This window comes from Sminthopsis crassicaudata, chromosome 2 (assembly GCF_048593235.1).
Source record: "Sminthopsis crassicaudata isolate SCR6 chromosome 2, ASM4859323v1, whole genome shotgun sequence".
NCBI lineage: Eukaryota > Metazoa > Chordata > Mammalia > Dasyuromorphia > Dasyuridae > Sminthopsis > Sminthopsis crassicaudata.
This window is the reverse complement of record NC_133618.1, coordinates 369,414,512-369,434,327: the sequence shown is the minus strand read 5'-3', so window position 1 is coordinate 369,434,327 and position 19,816 is coordinate 369,414,512. Positions and strand designations below refer to the sequence as shown.

The following is a 19,816-nucleotide window of genomic DNA, read 5'->3' as shown; positions in this document are numbered from 1 at the left end:
TTAGGGATGTTTAACACAGTTATCTAGATAGCCCAATGAATAGAGTGGTCTTACTGGAGTCTGGAAGACTGAGTTCAAATCAACCTCAGATACTTAATCAGCTGTTTGATTTCAGGCAGTTTTACTCAACTTCTGCCTGCTCAGTTTCCTCAACTATAAATCAGGGATAACAGTAATGGTGACCTCCCTGGGTTGTTATGAGGATCAAGAAACAACTTATTTATAAAGCCCTTAACAGGTGGGGACTAGTGCAGATTAGATACTTGTTTCTTTCCTTTCATTATCTCCTTTTATCCTCATTGCTACTTTCTGAGGTACAGTTTATATGCTTAGACATTTAGTTGTTAGACTCCAAACTCAAATCCAGCAAACCACATGTCTATTAGGATCAATTCCATTCCAGAATCTATGATATATGCTGGGGTTGCAAAGACAAACGAAATAGTTCCTGCCTTTGAGGAAGCATAAATTCTATTGGAAATAGCAACATATACATGTAGATGTTTATAGAAAATAAACCCTAGGTTTATGGGGAAAGCAACAAGAAATGAGCAGAGGGGAAGATCAGGAAAGGCAAGCAAGAAGTGATGCTTGGGCTGTACTTGGAAACAAACTGAGGATTCTAAGAAGTATGAGACGAAAGAATCCAAGTCTCCTGGCTTATTGGAATAGAAATACAAACTGGGCAGGGAACGTTTTTCCAGCCCAGACTTAGATGCTGCCCACATTATTGCCCTCTTATAAGAACTTCTAAATGATGGTGGGGACATTGGGGAATGATTCCTCTAGGTTTCCTCCTTGCTTCTTAGCTGTGCTGATAATTATGGCAGATAAAAGAGAGTTCAATAATATCGTGGACCTCTGGACCTCACCCTCTTCTCCTCCTCCTCCTCATCTTATAAACAGCTAAGATTTTGGTGACACTGTGGTTGGCTTTATGTATACTGAGAGGTCTTAACATTTGGACAGCTCCAGTATAATGAAAGAAGGATTGGATTTTGAAGCTGGAGATTTGGATTTTAGCCCTGGCTTCTACTTTCTCTTCTGTCCTGAACAAATAAATTCTCTCCGAGTCATTAAGGCAGGGCAGGATAGGCTCCTGTGGTAATCCATGGAACCCTTCTCAGAAGAATGTTTGCAAAAGCATAAAATAAGAGATATAGGATCTGAAGAAACCAATTTTATGGAAATACAGTAATCAAAGTATATTTTGGAAAAAGGGATAATAAATATTACTACCATCCTACAAGTGGCTTTAGGAAAAAGTCTTTTGACGAACTTGAAAGAGAGCATTATCACCTTTGACTATTATCATTAGTTTATCTGGCTTTGACTTACTGTGTGACCTTGGATAATCCTGGGTTTTAGCATCTTCTGTCCAAAGAAGAAGATAGCCTATTGGACTTCTAAGGTTGTAAGGTTCTTTGAATCTGTGAGACTCACCTAGCTTGAGGCATTAATAATTAACTAGGTCATTATGTTCTCTGGAGGCATCGATCACAGCAAACTTGTTTGGGATGTCACTGTTGAAACAACTCTTGCTTTCATAGGGTAAACAGAGCTGTTCCTAGGGTGGGAGGATCAGGCCTTGTACACTTCTTCCAAAGTTCAGAGAACTGAGCTTGGCAAGGGGGAGGTGGAGAAGCTACTGTGAAAAGGATGTTTCCTGATTGCAATAGGAGTATAATTAACCTTTCTGTATAATATTTTGGGCTTTGTAAAATGCCTTATCCCATTTGATTCTTTTTCAAAATGTTTTATGGATATTTTTCTTCTTAATATTGATGATATTACCTTCTCCAGATTCAACTCTTTTTTGTGGTATAGAAAACAACTAAGTGAAAATGTCCTGTACTATGTCTGACAATGATAGTCCATCACAGTGGCCTTCTATTTCTCTGCCACAAGGGAGAGGAATAATGTTTCAGCGTCTCTTCTGGGTCTTTATTGGTTTTTCAATCATATACAAGTTTTTTTAAGTGATTTTATTTCATTTATCTTGCTATAGTCACTGTGCATATTATTTACCTGTTTTCTTCTGCTTATCTCAATTTGCATTAGCAGTTCATACAGATTATGACTAATATTCTGCTGCATGTTTTAAGCATATGTCAGTCAGAAACAATTAAAAAAATTAATTTATCATTTTAAATCCAAGCGTTTCTAGATAAGACAGAAAAAATGAGACATAAAGATAAGAGTACTAGCTTATCACCTATAGTCCATCACCAAATTCCTAATCTAGGATGACTTCCCTGATCAGCTTCTGATAGTGTTCACATTCATGCCAAAGACATTTACTTAACAAGTAAATTTGAAGTAACATTTGTAGGAATCTTAAAGAAAAAGTGAATATTATAAATATGATAAAATTATCATGAAATTGTATGATAAAAATGATTATATGATAAGATTATCTGATAAAATGATAAAATTATCATTCATATTTGATATGATAAAAATAATATAAAAACAATATTATAAAATTCAGTTTTGGTTTAATATTTTATTCCATTATTCTATCTCCTAAAACTATTTAATTCCTTCTTTGACTAGGGCTCTCTAGTAATAATCTAAGGGACTTCTTTTCCTTTTTACTGAAGGGATCTGAGTATTGATCACAGGAAGGGCTCTCAAAGCCCATAACTCTTAGCCCTATATGGGGAAGACCACTTTTTAACTAATTTAGAGATTTCTTGTCCTAAGTTTCAAGCTTTTGTTCTTGACCTTTTACACACTTTCTGAAAGAAAGTATTTAAGAAAGAATTTTAGTAAAGGGTATTGTTTCCTGAGAAGTTTGATTTAATTACTGATGAAGTTTCCTTCTTTTTGTTAGTTTAGAAAGAACTTTAGACTGGAGAAGTATTGACATCTTAATATTTTATCAGTGATATTCAAAGCAAATGCTGGGTGTTCCAAATATCTTATTGAAAGTTTAAAACTGCATGTAGACTTTTGGACCACCCTGCATTTTCCCCTCCTCGCTTTCTACCCCCACTGTGCCATTTCTCTTCTAATTCTGTCTTCATAGACTTTGTTCATGAAAAAGGGTTTTTTTTCCATTTAATAGTATTTTTTCCAATTACATGTAAAGATAATTTCCAAAATTCATTTTTGTAAGATTTTTGAGTCCAGTTTTTCTCCTTCCATCTCTTTCCTATCCCCCTAAGATAGAAAGCTATCTGATATAGATTATACATGTACAATTATTTTAAACATTTCCATGTTAGTCATGTTATGAAAGAATAATCAAAACAAAAGGGAAAAGCCACAAGAAACAACAAGAAAAAGAAGAAAATAGTATACTTTGATCCATATTTAGTCTCCATGGTTCATTCTCTGGATGTGGATGGCATTTTCCATCCTAAGTCTATAGGAATTGTCATGGATCACTCTTTCTGAGAAGAGCAAATCCTATCACAATTGATCATCATAGGATCCAGCCATTACTGTTTACCTTTTGCTGTCACTTTGTACATGAAAAAGAGTTTTAATTTTATATTGTCATCCTTTTTGATTCTTATACCCTAGTGAGGCATATAATGAAAGTTATATTAATTCTACTTATCTATTCAGAAACTGAGGTTCAAATACAGAAACTTGTCTTAAGATCACACAGCTAGTAAGTTTCAGAGTCAGGTGTCTTGATCCAAGTCCAGCAATTTGCACAATAGAGGAGGCAGCACTGCAGTAAACGAATCATGCTAGATATAAAGTCAGAAGAGACTCAGTTTGAAATATCACTTCTTGATACTAGCTCTGTGACCACAACCATGACCAAAACTATGGCAAACTCCTCCTCGTATAGATATCCTGCAGGGTTGGCAGTTCAATTTCTTTTCCTCTGTAAACCCCAAAACCTATGCAAATCTTAGTTGCTAATGCTGCAGCTACCAGGAATAATTGATCTTCACTGATGTCCTTCCCTTTTCTGAAATGAGGAAAATTGTTGCCATTTGATTCAAAATTAGACACTTTAGGGAGATAGCATCTCTTTGAGAATAAAAGACAACAAGAAAAAGACACTATTTAAGACTTTTGATGAAAAGTGCCATCTACATCCAAAGAGAAAGATGGAGACAGAATGTGGATCAAAGCTTAGTATCTTTACCCTTTTGTTGTTTGTTTGCTTATTTTTTATTTCTTTCTCTTGTTTTTTCCTCTATTCATCTGATTTTTATTGCATAGCATGATGATGGAAATAATGTTTAGAAGAATTGCACATGTTTAAATTATATTGGATTGCTTGTTATTTTGGGGAAGAGAAAAATTTGGAATACAAGGTTTTGCAAAGGTGAATGTTGACAACTATCTTTACATGTATTTGAAAAAATACAATAATATTAAAATTAGACACTATTTTGAAAAATACTAAAGACTAAGTTTATGTGAAAAAATTCTGTGGGTCTTAGTGAAACTCAAGTTAATGTGATTCAACTGTGTAACATGGTAGTCAAGAAAAACTATACAATCTTGAACTTTCTAAAGAGAAGCTCTGATTCCAGAACTAGGGAGATTGATACCTTGGGTTGACTTTTGTTCCAAGCAGACTCCATGGGCATATTTCTGGGATCCTATTTTAGGAAACTCATTAGTAAGCTAGAACACATCAGTAGTATTTTATTTTTCCAATTATATCTAAGGTTTTGAATTCTAATTTTTTCTCCTTCTGTCCCTTTACCTCCCTCCCTCCCCATGATATGAAGCAATTTGATATAGGTTACTCATCAAACTAGCTTTATAAGTTCCTTGAAAATAGGGAGAGTAGGAGCAGCCAGTTGGCATCGTAGATAGAATACCAGACCTGAAGTCAGGAGGACCTGAATTCAAATCTTGTCTCAGATACTTAATATTGCCTAGCTGTGTGACCCTAGGCATGTCACCCCAATTGTCTCAGAAAAAAAAAAAGTGAAAGTAGGGAGAGTATCATTTTTCTGTGCCTTGTCCAGTGCCATGTTTGCTATAGAGGTTTAACAGATGTGTATTGAATTGCCCTGAAGGAATTGGGAAAGGTGCTCTTGGGCAATGTACAAGAGAACACTTATCTTTAAATATATAAAGAGTGGATATGGGGATGTATGGGATATTCAGGGAGGACTTTTCTTTATGTATCCATCGGTTGTGTTGATTTTTTTCATTTTCTCTAAAAAGAAACAGGAAATTGTAATTTCTCTAAAAAATTCTGTTATTTGGGATGGTTTTCTGGGAGGGATAAAGAGCATCGGTAGTTGGGATGGTGATGATGTAAGAAACAGAAGATTAAAAAAAACAACAACCCTATTTTAAAAAATTATCATTGGTTCTTTTAATTTTTCTTTGTATCCCTGATGTTTGACACAGAGCCTGACACATAGTAGGTGATTAATGAATGCTTAATGATTAATTCCCAACAGTTAAAAGTGTTCATACATAGAATGGGTGCTAATGAATTCAGGAGGCAGCTAATTCTTTGTTCCAGAGGTTGGATAACCATTTCTTGGGAGGTATAATTGAGATTCTTATTCAGGATCTCTGATTTCCCCTAGTAATAACTTTCTTTCTTTTTTTTTTTTTTTCCCTGAGGCAATTGGGATTAAGTGACTTGCCCAGGGTCACACAGTTAGGAGTGTCTGAGATGAAATTTAAATTCAGGTTCTCCTGACTTCAGGGCTAGTGCTCTATCCACTGCACCACCTAGTTGCCCCTCAGCTTTTTATTTTCAAAATACATGCAAAGATACTTTTTGCAAAAGCTTGTGTTCCAAATTTATCTCCCTCCTTTTCCTCACTCTCTTCTCCTAGATAGCAAGTTAACCAATATAGGTTAAACAGGTACATATTTCCATGTTTACCCAATTTCCCTTCTAATTCAGAGAACCTATGATTCTATATGTCATATGGTTTCCATGAGAAAAATTTTTTTCCTAAGACCAAAATAATCCACATGTAGATAATTGCTCTCTGAAAATAAAAAGTCAAAAAAAGAATCAGTTCCTATGCTTAGGGAGCTCGCGTTCTAACTGGCCTGACAGCATACATGTAGTCAAATTTTTATGACATTTCGTATTCATAAACAAGGAGTCTTCCGCTTTTGTATATGTTTATAAATCTGGATTTTTGTATGATTCCAGAAATCATGTCCTACCTGAATTTGAGACTGTGAGCCTATCATTGGCTTCTTAGCAGCAACTCAACCTTCTACTTTTTCTGCTCACTCTGATAACATGGTTTTGGCTTTGCTTTTTGATGATCTGTAGCTGTTATAAAACATCTTTCTGCAGCTCTTCAAAAAGGGCTTGGACAAGGAGAGAGCCAAGATGTAGGAAGATGCTTTGGTGCAGGCAAATTCCTTTTCTTGACTTCCCCCAACTTCGGGGGATTTTAGATTTGACAAAAAGGCAAACTACCTAGAAAGCTTTTTATTTGATTCTGACTTGTAAAGGGCTCTTTGGGCATGGGGAGAGAAAAGAAAACAAGCAAACAAGCAAATAAGAGAATGGTGGTATGGAGCTAGAACTGCATGTCCAACTTGCTTTTAACTCTCATCATGGCACCTGGTATAGTCACTTTCCAAGTTCTGGAGGAGAGTAGCTGGAGCTATGGGCAGAATCCTGGAGCTGTCCACGATGCTAGGGGGTGGGGCTATGCTAAGGCTGCCTAGCATTCCCTTATCCTCCCGGTTTCCTTGCCCAGCGTCACCTGGGCAATCACGGCCAATCACTCTTCTCTACTGGAGACCTGGATAGAAGGGATGCCCATCACCTACTCTTGATTTCCTGCATCCTACTTATGACAGCCTCACAGACACGGCTAAAACCATTTTTTATGGAAACCACGTTGTTTTAAGTAAGTGTCTATAGATTAGAATCCAGGTGGCCAGAGGGATCTGTGCCACATTTTACTTGAATGCTAATAGTGAAATTGGGAATTGAGGGTGGGCAAAATCCTGGGAGGAAAATATTTAGAACACTGAGTTTTAACCTTTTATAACCCAAGGTAACACTACCAGACAGCTCTCTAGCTGGAAGAGCAGAGAATCAAGAATTAAGAGAGAAAATGATAGGTGGCGTTTGTACAGTGCTTTAATTAAGGCTTGAACAATTCTTTAAAAATAGTTATTTGATATGACAGCCCTGGGGAAAATATGCTGTTATTAGCCCCATTTCACAGCTGAGGAGATTGAAAGTGAGACAGGGTCATTCAATTCATGTCGGAGGTCAGATTTAAATTAAAGTTTTCCTGACTGTGAGTCCAGCTCTCTAGCCAAAGTGGTACTAGCTCCCTAACATGACAGGTTGTCTGAGGGAGAAGAGGAAGGATCCTTTGGATTTTAATCTGGTTTCCTTGGCTCCCCAAACAAAGAGGCCTAAGGGGGAGAGGGAGCAGCAGCTTGTACAAAGCTGCCTGTGTCAGTGGCTCAGCTGGCCTGTTCTCTGGTGCCACCTTGTGGCTATGCTGTGACTGCACCTGGCATAGAGAGCCAAGGAGGAATCCCAAGGTGGAGTAATGTGAACCTGCTTTGCAATGTTCTGGAGAGTTACCTGGTCACTGAGGGTAAGGAAGCGGCTAGTCTGTGGTCCTGGCCATTTTGTGGCAGCGGCGAGACCCGGTCCTGGGACATCCTTCCTGTGTATAGCTTTATCTACACTCCACCATTGGATGCTTCAATTTCCCCTATTGCTGTTTCTTTTCTGCCACATACAGAGCCATCATCATCATTGTTGTCGTTGAAAAGACATCATCATGATAATAAGTCACATTTCTATAATATTTAGGGCTTACAAAGTTCCTTTTTTCCCCTTCCCATTATCTTTACTCTAATATAGATACTCACCACCACTTTTCTAATTATTGTAAAAAATCTCCTAACAGCTTTCCTCCCTCTCTTCTGCTTCTTCCCCTCCTGGCCATCCTTCACAAATCACCAGAATAATCATTTGTTTTCATAGATCTGCCCTTGCTGCTTCTCTGCTCAAGAACTTTCTGTGGCTCCTATTGCAAGATGTGCCCTTTCATTTGTGATTTTTATGCTTTAATTGTTGTGGTGGTTGTACTTTTTGTTTACAGAAATCCTTTACTTTTCTAAATGATACTTGGATAAAATGGGAAATAATTTACTACTATTAGTGTAGCTAAATTAAAATGGTAGAGATTATTTACTAAAAAAAAAGTTAGGAACATAAGACATTATCTAATCTAATTTTATCCCCTTATTTTATAGATAAGGAAACTGAGGCTTTAAGAGAGAAATGGCTTGTCTAAAGTCACGTGGACTATTAAATAGCAGAAACAGATTTTTTTATCAGGCTGGTTTTTGAATTTATTATTTATCAGCATTTTTTGGTTGACAATAAATTCCATTAAGTTAGGGGATATGTTTTTTAAATAATAATGGCTTTTTATTTTTCAAAATACATGCAAATATAATTATCAGCAATCACCCTTGCAAACCTTGTGTTCCAGATTTTTCTCTCCCCTTCCCTACTGCCCCTCTTTCCCTAGACAGCAAGTAATCCAATATAGGTTAAACATGTGCAGTTCTTCTAAACATTTTTCCTCATTTATCATGCTGCACAAGAAAAATTAGATCAAAAGGAAAGTTAGAAAAAGCAAACAACAACAACAACGGTGAAAATACTATGTTGTGGTACATATTCAGTAGGAATTATGTTTTATTTAAACTTTCTAAAACTAAATATCATGTCTGCTGCATACAGTAGGCACCTAATAAATATTTGATTAATGGATGAATGAATGAATGAATTTGATAAACCTACAATTTGGTCTTGTCTTTATTTCTAAATTGTTATATGTGACTACCACAATCTAAACTGTGGACTCCTTGTGAGAGGTGGGAGGTGGGAGTTGGGGATGAAAAAGCATCTTTTTAATCATTATTTACTTTGGATGACCAAGTCCAGGGCTCAATAGATGTGTTTTATAAATGTTTATTAATAATAATAATAGTGGACAGCTAAGTGGTGCAATGGATAGAGCCCTGGACCTGGAATGAGGAAGACCTGACTTCATATCTACCTTCAGATACTTACTAGCTGTATAACTCTGGACAAGTCACTTAATTCTGTTTGCCTCAGTTTTCTCATCTAGAAAATGAACTAGAGAAGGAAATGACAAACAACTCCAGCATCTTTGTGGATTTTTTTTATTATTATCATTATAGATTTTTATTTACCAGATATGCATGGGTAATTTTACAGCATTGACAATTGCAAAACCTTTTGTTCCAACTTTTCCCCTCCTTCCTTCCCTCCACCCCTCCCCCAGATGGCAGGTTGACCAATACATGTTAAATATGTTAAAGTATAAGTTAAATACAATATATGTATACATGTCCAAACAGTTGTTTTGCTGTACAAAAAGAATCGGACTTTGAAACAGTGTACAATTAGCCTGTGAAGGAAATAAAAAATGCAGGCAGACAAAAATAGAGGGATTGGGAATTCTATATAGTGGTTCATAGTTATCTCACAGAGTTCTTTCCCTGGGTGTAGCTGGTTCAGCTCATTACCGCTCTATTGGAAGTGATTTGGTTCATCTCATTGTTGGAGAGGGCCATGTTCATCAGCATTGGTCATCACATAGTGTTGTTGTTGAAGTGTATAATCATCTCCTGGTACTGCTCATTTCACTCAGTATCAGTTCATGTAAGTCTCTCTAGGCCTTTCTGAAATCATCCTGCTGGTCATTTCTTACAGAATAATAACATTCATATACCACAATTTATTCAGCCATTCTCCAATTGATGGGCATCCATTCAATTTCCAGTTTCTAGCCACTACAAAGAGGGCTGCCACAAATATTCTTGCACATACAGGTCCCTTTCCCTTCTTTAAAATCTCTTTGGGATATAAGCCCAGTAGCAATACTGTCCAGCATCTTTGTTAAAAGAGAAGTGATTTATTTGGCTGAGATAACCTCATAAAATTAAAGGTAGATACTACTGAGTCTGCATCCAAAAGAAATCATAAAAGATGGAAAAGGACCCACAAGTGCAAAAATGTTTGTAGCATCTCTTTTTGTAATGGCAAAGAATTGGAAAATGAGAGGATGCCCATCAGTTGGGGAATGGCTGAATAAGTTGTGGTATATGAATGTAATGGAATATCATTCTATAAAAAATGATGAACAGGCTGATTTCAGAGAAGCCTGGAAAGACTTACGTAAACTGATACTGAATGAAGTGAGCAGAACTAAGAGAACTTTGTACACAATAATAACAAGATTGTGTGATGATCAACTATGATAGACTTACATCTTCTCAGCAATCCATGATACAAAACAATTCCAGTAGATTTTGGATTGAAAATGCCATCTACATCCAAAGAAAAAACTATGGAGACTGAATGTAGATTGAAGTATACTATTTTCACTTTTTTGTTGTTGCTATGTTGTTTTTTTTTTTTTTTCTCTCATGTTTTTTCCCTCTTGTTCCGACTTGTCTTTCCCAACATGACACATATGGGAAAATGTTAGAAATTGATTATACTTGTATAACCTAAAAACAACAACAACAAAAATTAAAGGCAGAACCTGAAATAGAAGGGAGGTCTGATCCCTTGGTCCAGAGTTCATTCCACTTAACCTCACTGCTTTAGTAAAAAGCACTTCACTTTTAGTAAAAAGCACTTCACTTTCCATGAAGTCCATAATATGAGCTTCTGACCTGGTAGAATCAAGGCACCCTGCAGACCAACTACTTTGCATCTTCTCCTAGTTCTGGTTCCTGGAAGCAACCTGTTCACTGCTCTGAAAAAGCTACCTATGTTTAATGATGAGGAATACTCTCGAGAACATCAGCTACCGGAAGATACTCTGGCCCTTCCGTGAGTACTAAAGAACTGTATCTGAACATATAGTTTGGGCTAGGGAGGAGGGAAGAAAGCTTGAATATACTAGGCCCCAACTTGAGTATGGGAAATTGAAAGGTCATAGAAAGGAAGAGAGAAGACAAGAGCTTTTAACTCTTATCTTAATTTTTTTTTCTCTTCTATTTCTTCTCCTTTCTCACTCACTCTTACTCTTCTTCTTCCTCCTTTTCTATAGCAGTACAGTATTTTGTGCTCTTTTTTTTCAAAGCACTTTTACCTTTATTTCATGTACTTTTTGTAAAATCCTAGGAAGTAGGAAAGAATCATCCTCTTTTTTTTCCTGATGGGAAAATAGTTCTGGAGAGATTAAATGATTTACTCAGTTACATTGCATTATCATTTATATCATTGTCTCTGTTTATTCCCTTATTTTTCCCTGTTATTGCTATATGTAGCTAGCATTTTTAGAATATTGAAATATAATATACAAATATAATGATAATGAACATTTTTGCTTTGTTCTTTTCTCTTACTGGAATGGCTTCTACTTTTTCCCCATTACATCCTTACATAGGTAAAGCTCATTTATCTCCAGATATTTATTTTATCTATCTTTTCTAATATTCTTTTCAGGTCCTTAAATTAATTCACATTAGTCTTAATAAAGAAAATATTGAGGTTTCCAACTATTATCAGTTTTTTGCTTATTTCTCCTTACAACTTAAATTTTTCTTTAAGTACTTAGGTAGTATGCCAGTTGGTGTGCATATATTGTTGTGATATTATTTTATTGATGGTGGTTATGTTTAAAGATACCATCAATAAAATAATAATAATTTTTCTGCTTATCTTTTTTTTTTTTTTTTTTTTACCATTTCTGTATTCTTGCCTTGAATGAGATCATGATTAGTACTCCTTTTTTCTAATTAGCCCAAAGCTATACTTTATCTTTATTTAAGTTCTTTGTCAATATTTTTGTTTCACATGTTTTTGTAACAACTATTGTTGGATTTCTGTTTACTAATCCATTCTTTCCCCTTCCATATCTTACATTCCTGCTTTCATATCTGCATTCTCTTTTCTTGTACTTCAGTTATGTAAAATAATAGGCTCTTTTCTATTCTTTTTCCTTATTTCTCCTCTAATATATTCTTCCCTATCCTTTTTCTTTTCTTTTAAAACCAAGAACTGTATTAAATCCATCTGTGATCCTTAAAGATAGTGGGACTCTAAAGGGACACATCACATTTCTTTTCCTATTAGAAGATAAGTACTTTCAAAATAGTCTCTTCTAGTTGCTCAGTTGAACTTTCCAGGTTTTTGGTGGTGTGGTATGGTGTGCTGTGTTTTGTGTGTGTGTGTGTGTGTGTGTGTGTGTGTGTGTGTGTGTGTGTGTGTCTGTGTTGTTTTTACATTTTTAGAGTTTCTACTCAGCTCATCTTTTTTTGGAATGCTTTAGAATCCTTTATTAAAAGTACCCCTGTTCACTCTCTTCCCCCGCCCCCAGTTTTTTTGGGTAAGTTATTCTTATTTGTAAATTATTCTTTTTCCTTTTGGATAAGAGTATCCAAGACTTTTTCATCTTTACAATAGTTACATAATCTTGTTTGATTCTGATTAGTTCTTTGGTATTTGAATTCTTTCTTTCTGAATGCTTATGATAGTTTTCTGTTACTTTGAAATTCTAGAATTTGACTTACGTTACTGGATGTTTTTAGTTTGGGGTTTCTTTACTGTGTTGTGATTGGTGTATTCTTTTTTATTTCATTTTGATTTCTGGTTCTAATAGATCTGGGCATTTTTCATTTATTGACCATGAAGAATAGTATCTTCAGTTTTTTTCATCACAGTTTTCAGGGAATCTGATTATTCTTAATTTAGCTCTCCTTCACTTCTATCTCTATTGATTTGGATCTATGAGTGATGCTTTACATGCTTTACATGTTCTTCAATTTTTTTTAATCTTTTGATTTTGTTCTAATATTTCTTGTCTCCTGAAGTCATTGAGTTCTGATTTTCCTTTCAGGGAATCCTTTGCTTTTATAAAGTTTTCTACCTTTTATTTCTAGGCTGTTTATTCTCCTTCCAATTTCCTCCACTATAATTCTCCTTTTAATATTATTTTCACTTATTATTTTTCCTTAATTTTTTCCAATCATTCACATAGTCCTTTTGGCCAACCTGTTATTGTTTCTCTGAGGTTCTGTTTATATTTGTGAAATTACTCCTTTACTTGTTGTGTTTCCTTTAACCCTTAATATCCCTCTCCTTCCAGTAAATTGGCTTAAGTGACTTGCCCGGGGTCACCCAGCCAGTTAGTGTAAAGTGTTTGAGGCCAGATTTGAACTCAGGTTCTCCTGACTTCGGGGCTGGTGCTCTATCCAACTACATCAACTAGCTGCCCCGCCCTTAATATTTCTTTATTGAATTTGGCATTTCTTCTGATAATTGTATTTTTCCTATGATGGGTCTCTTTGGCTTTTAGGTTTTAGGTCCATTTACTGATACTGTGGCTGGTACCCCTTGGTACCTTTCTGAGCTCTGGCTGGTTTCTGGTCTGGATAACTTCTGTTGTTGTTTTTGTTTTGCTGGAGTGTAGGCTGTGTGAGGAGACTGGGATTTATATTGTCATTTTAACCTGAAGTTTGAGATAAATTGCTGATCCTCTCCAAGGCTGATGTTGTGGGGTGAAGGTCAGGGATGCTGGTCAATTTGAGTGCTCCAGCTCCAGAGGTAGGGGTGGGATAGACGTGTATGTGTGTGACCTAGTGGGAAAACAGAAACATAAGATAAGATAAAAAAACATAAATTTAAGTAGGAAGTAGGCATTGGGTTTTCCATGGTGATCTGCTTCTGAAGAGAGGTGTGTGGGTGGAGATTGGATGCAGGAAGCTGCCTCTTTGATTTGTTCATTAAAAGTTTCTTGATAATTTGGAAAGAGCAGTTTCATTTGAGTGAGACTCAGAAGCCATAGTAAGTGATTAAGAAAAAAATGAAAGAAGATAGAGTGGAGTCACCAAATATAGATTATGTTTTAAAAGAAATTTGGCTGAGAAAAAGAAGAGACACTAGATGATAGTTGATGAGATGGAAGGACTTAGGGAAGATTTTTAAGGATCAGAAGATTTTATTGTGTTTGTAGGTAGCAGGAAGGAATTGATAAATAGGAAGAAATTGAAAATAAGAGGAAGAGAGAAAATGGGGACAATTTGCTGGGGAAGTAGGAAGAAAGAATATCAATGTTGCATGTAGAGGGGTTGATCTTGGTGAAGAGAAAGGCCACATTTACAACAGATTGAAATTGCATCGGAGACTTTGTGTGTGTGTGTGTGTGTGTGTGTGTGTGTGTGTGTGTGTGTGTGTGTGTGTCTGTGTGTGTGAAGGAGGAAGAGAGAGGATAAATGGGCTTCATATGGAAATTGAGAAGAGAGATTTAGGGGTAGAGGCACTATGGGAAACTTGAGGGAGAAAAGAGGTTATAAAGGAAGAGGAATTCAACTTTTTTGGGGAGGGGGGGTTATGTCAGAGAAAAAATATCCCAGACCATTTATAATTCTTTTTTAAGTGGAAGGCGCTCCTTTGGAGAAGTAGTGAGTTCCCCATTACCAGAAAGCTTCCAAAATAGGCTGGACTTGTGAGTATATTAGGATTCCTTTTGGGATATGGGTTGCAATAGATGGATACTGAAGAACCTTACAATAATAAATTTTTGTGACTTTGTGTTTGTCAGCTTACTTTGTCTCTAAACTCTTTCTAATTATTCCTGGGGGGGGTGGGGGTGGGGTTGGGATTGGGGTAGTGCAGTAGATAAAGCATTAGACCAGGAGTCAGGAAGACAAAAGTTCAAATTTGACCTCCGACACTTGCTAGATAGATATACCCAGATAAGTCATTTTAAATCTGTTTGCCTCCATTTCCTCATCTGTAAAATGAAATGGAGAAGGAAATGGCAAACAAACAACTCCAGTATCTTTGTCCAACACCCCTTCCCCAATTGGATTATGAAGAGTTGAACACTACTGAAATCACTAAAGGAAAATCATTACTGGTTCCCTGCCTTTTCTCCTCTCTCCTTCTTGATTTGCAATTTTGACTCAACATTTATTAAAAGCGGAAACAACAACACAAAAAACAAAATCCTGGCTCAGTAGCACATCTCCTTTTTTCCCCTTGAATAGCTTTCCCCCTCCCTCTTTTTTCAAAGTTACCTGGCCCTGGAGGTTTCTTGTGACCTTCCTGGAAGTATACAACTGTTTTTAAATTCTGAGGACTGTTTGTGACCTGGCTTGTGCTGGTTTCCCATGAGGGGGAGAGAGCATTTTGCCAAGACATCCTCCCTCAATAATAATCTCCTGGTTAATTGTGTGCCTTCCCTCCTCCTCCCTTAGCAGAAGGTTATTGAGAAGGTGACTCTGAGAAGTGACTGTCAAAGGCAGAGCTCCTTCTGCTTTCCCCCCTCTCTCTTTCTGGGTCCCTGGTAGAATGCTCTTATGTTGTTGTCTTTAGAGAATCACATAGTGCAATTAAGAGAGCCAGGTTTGAAGTCAGAGAACTTGAGTTCAGATCCTAACTCTGCCATTTTTTCCATATATCACTTGGGGAAACCACCTAATACCTATGGGCCTCATCTGTGAAATGATGGAATTGGATTACATCTCTGCTCTAGAGCTGCAACAGGTCTCAGAGGCTATCCATTTCAACACCCCCTCATCCCATTTTTACAGAGGACACTGAGACCCAAACAGATTAAAGTCCAAAATAATACAGGTATTGTCATAAATAGGATTTGAACCCATTCCTGAGTCCAGAGTGACTCTTTTAAAAATAATGTCTAGCATTAACAGGTTTGCAAAGCACTTTACAAATATCTCACTTTATCCTCAAAACAACCTCTGGAGGTAGGTGCTGTTATTATTCCCATTTTCGAGATGAAAAAAAACAAAAACAAAAACAAAAAACTGAGGCAGACAGAAGTTAAAATATCTTGGCCAGGATCACACAGCTCATTTTTGAGGCACAATTTGAACTTAAGTTTTCCTGATTACATGTCCAGGGCTCATAGTAAACACTGTGTCACCTAGCTGTTTTTCCCACTCTACCATGATCTCTAAGTTTTTTGCTTGCTCTAGAACAAAGGATCATATATTTAAAACTGGATGAGATCCATCTACCTCCTAAAGATTATCCAGGCTAATCTTCTTATTTAGGAAATGAGGAAATTGAGCCTTGAGATACTTGCTTAAAATTGCATAGAAACTAATTAAGAGGACCTAGTCCTAGTCTCCTTGATTGTCAATTCTGAGCTTTTTCTCTACATTAAGTTTCATCTTGAAGGTCAAATACTTATAGATCACATATTAGAACTGTGAAAGATCAGAGAACACTTAGTATAAATAAACCCTTTTATAGATACAGAAACAAATCAGGAGAAGGAAAGGGAATGAATATCCAGAGATCAAACAAAATTATTGTGTTTGTTAGATATGGTTACTGTGTCAGTTGATTTTCCTTAACTTTGTTACCAGGGGGATGGAAAGAGAAAGGGGATATGAATTGTGTGTGTGTGTGTGTGTGTGTGTGTGTGTGTGTGTGTGTGCGCGCACAAGCAGGTTTGTATTAGCAAATGTTAGCCAATGATTAAGGTGTGTAAGTTAAAAGACATAAATAAAACTACCCCCCTCCCCATATACATGTTAGCTTATATGATAGTAATTGTAGTGTATAGGTATGGGGAGAGAAGATAATAAAAAGAGGGAGGTGGAATTAATCCCAGAAGTTTCTTCAGGAGTTGACTTTTACTTAACTCAGTTACTTTCCTTTCTATAGCCTCACCAACCATAACCAGCGGATTATATATACCATCCTGGAATATGACCCACTTTTTGACTCCAGTGACATGACAATTAACGAGTGGATTAGAATTGCAAAGGACATTGAGGTAAAATGGCATAATGGAAAAACTCCTGAATTTGGAATCAGAAGATGATGGATTGATACCAACTCTCATATTTGCAACTTAAGCAAGCCATTTCCCCCCCTCCCCCCCATTTCTTCATCTGTAAAACGGAGGAAGATTATGTGTCAGGTTCTTTTCACTCTAAATTCAATAGAATTGGTCTGATGTCCCAAGGCTGTTCCTTTCACCTTTGAGCAACTCTTCTGTCCTCTCTGCCTGTGGGACTTCCACTACCTTCATTCTATTTCCATTCAGATAGCTTATACTCGATATAAATTAGTCTTTTCCCCCTGCCACATTATATTATGGTTGATGAAGTCCGTAAAATCCACCAGATATTTTTCACATGCACCAGTATCACTGCTTCTGCTTGCACAGTTGGTTTCTTGAACCCAAGACACAATTGGCACGTCATTTGTGACTTTGTCCAAATTGTTGATAAAAATATTGCAGAGCACAAGGCCAAAGACAGATCCCTGGAATCTTCTTCTGGAAACTTCCTTATAGGTTAACATGTCTATTCATCATAGTAACAAGTACAATCACCTGACAGACACTGAACACTTTTTAAAGAGTATCTCACTGAGCCCTGGGAAGTTGAAAAAACAATATAGAGTTGAGAGAGGAGATGATTTGTTAAGGGTCAGACATTGAAAGTGGTTGAAATGAGAGCTAAAATTCAGGAGAAAGAGACATTTATTTCCCATCAGTAGTATATGGACTGTGTGTGTGTGTATATATATATATATATATATCTATATATATATATCTATATCTATATCCCATTATCCAGGTATCCTTATGTGGTCCCTCCTGTGAGCAAGGACACACATTTATGAGCTGGGTTTTCAGATTTGGGATTGAGTTGGCACTCTGCATCCAGGGAAAAGAAACTAATCAACAATTCTGACTTCAAAGCTCCATTGCATTTTTTATGCACCAACTATAAAGCTAACCCATGGGTGAGGTAATGTGGCAAAGTTGAAAGAGCAGGTTTTGAAAAATACAAGATTTGGCTTCAAATCCTGGACTAGTTACATCCTTTGTTTCACCATCTGTAAAATGAGGACAATAATCTTTGCATTCCCTTCCTCACAGATTAATGAGGTCTAAATGAGGTAGTTGATGCAAAATCCCACCACTCTACAGACATTTGTTGATCATAGCATCTGTGCAAGTTTCTGGGTACAAGCTTTGTTTGGTTTGTATTGAAGAAGTTACTTTGAGACATGATTTCTTCCTGTGCTAGTTATTTATACTAGTCCCTTGCTCAGCTTACTGAATAGAATTCAGGTGATTTATATATTTTGGTAGAAGAAGGAGCTTTTATGTTGGTCATAAATATATAGTTGATGAACCCGGATTCAAATCATGGTTCTACTATTTCTACTACCCTCTCTGAGACTCAGTTTCCTTTTTTTTTTAAATTTTATTATTATTTTAAAATTTTATAATTATAAAATTTTTTGACAGTATATATGCATGAATAATTTTTTTATAACATTATCCCTTGTATTCATTTTTCCAAATTTTCCCCTCTCTTCCTCTACTCCCTCCCCTAGATGACAGGCAATCCCATACATTATACATGTGTTACAGTATAACCTAGATACAATATATGTGTGTAAATCCAATTTTCTTGTTGCACATTAAGTATTAGATTCCGAAGGTATAAGTAACCTGGGTAGATAGACAGTAGTGCTAACAATTTACATTCGCTTCCCAGTGTTCCTTCTCTGGGTGTAGTTGTTTCTGTCCATCATTGATCAACTGGAAGTGAGTTGGATCTTCTTTATGTTGAAGATATCCACTTCCATCAGAATACATCCTCATACAGTATTGTTGTTGAAGTGTACAGCGATCTTCTGGTTCTGCTCATTTCACTCAGCATCAGTTCATGTAAGTCTCTCCAAACCTTTCTGTATTCCTCCTGCTGGTCATTTCTTACAGAACAATAATATTCCATAACCTTCATATATCATAATTTACCCAACCATTCTCCAATTGATGGACATCCATTCATCTTCCAATTTCTAGCTACAACAAAAAGAGCTGCCACAAACATTTTGGCACATACAAGTCCCTTTCCCCTCCTCAGTATTTCTTTGGGATATAAGCCCAATAGCAGCAATTCTGGATCAAAGGGTATGTACAGTTTGATAACGTTTTGGGCATAGTTCCAAATTGCTCTCCAGAATGGCTGGATTCTTTCACAACTCCACCAACAATGTATCAGTGTCCCAGTTTTTCCACATCCCCTCCAACATTCATCATTATTTGTTCCTGTCATCTTAGCCAATCTGACAGATGTATAGTGGTATCTCAGAGTTGTCTTAATTTGCATTTCTCTGATCAATAGTGATTTGGAGCACTCTTTCATGTGAGTGGAAATAGTTTCAATTTCATCATCTGAGAATTGTCTGTTCATATCCTTTGACCATTTATGAGACTCAGTTTCCAAATCTGTAAAATGGGAGTGTTGGATCAGCTGGCCTCTGAGGAGCCATTCACCTCTGAGTTTCTGTGATACTAGATGACACTGCAGTCCCTTTTAGCTGGGAATCTGGCCAGAATGTGGGGGGGGGACCGGAGACCATGCCATGGGAGGGGGTATTAGCTGAAAGAAATGGGGAACTTTTACCTGGCAAAGAGAAGTAGGAAATCACAGATACTATGTATCTTTTTGGGAGCAGCTTAGCAACCTTTGCTTATACAACAGTCAGACATCTTCAAATATTTAAGTGTGAGACGTTTGTGTTTCTCCGCTTCAGAGGACCAAACAGAGTAGCAGGAGGAAGGATACAGGGAGACAAGTTTTTACCTTGATGTTAGGAGAAATTTCTTGGGTTGGTCCATAATTAACGGGGTGACTTGAGAAGTCATGGGATAAGATTAAATGAAAGTAGGATGACCACTTGTCAGCTATGTGTAAGGATGGATTTTTTTTCCTAGTTATGAGCTGTATTGGATGACCTGAGGCTTCTTCCAACTCCTAAGATTCTGGGAGTTGCAAATTTTTTTTTTTTTTTTCTTTTTTCTTTTGCAAATCTCAT

General features: G+C 36.7%; 1 protein-coding gene across 3 annotated transcripts in view; it reads left to right on the top strand.

Moving 5' to 3' along the window:
• The window catches only part of LOC141556654 (60 kDa lysophospholipase-like), a 126,153-nt gene that overhangs the window by 2,427 nt on the left and 103,910 nt on the right, over positions 1 to 19,816 (top strand). For all 3 annotated transcript variants that reach the window (XM_074291120.1, XM_074291118.1, XM_074291119.1), the window contains exons 2-3: positions 10,714 to 10,822; positions 16,634 to 16,745. In XM_074291120.1, coding sequence (XP_074147221.1) covers positions 10,714 to 10,822; positions 16,634 to 16,745 — 221 coding nt within the window. The remainder of the gene's footprint in view (positions 1 to 10,713; positions 10,823 to 16,633; positions 16,746 to 19,816) is intronic.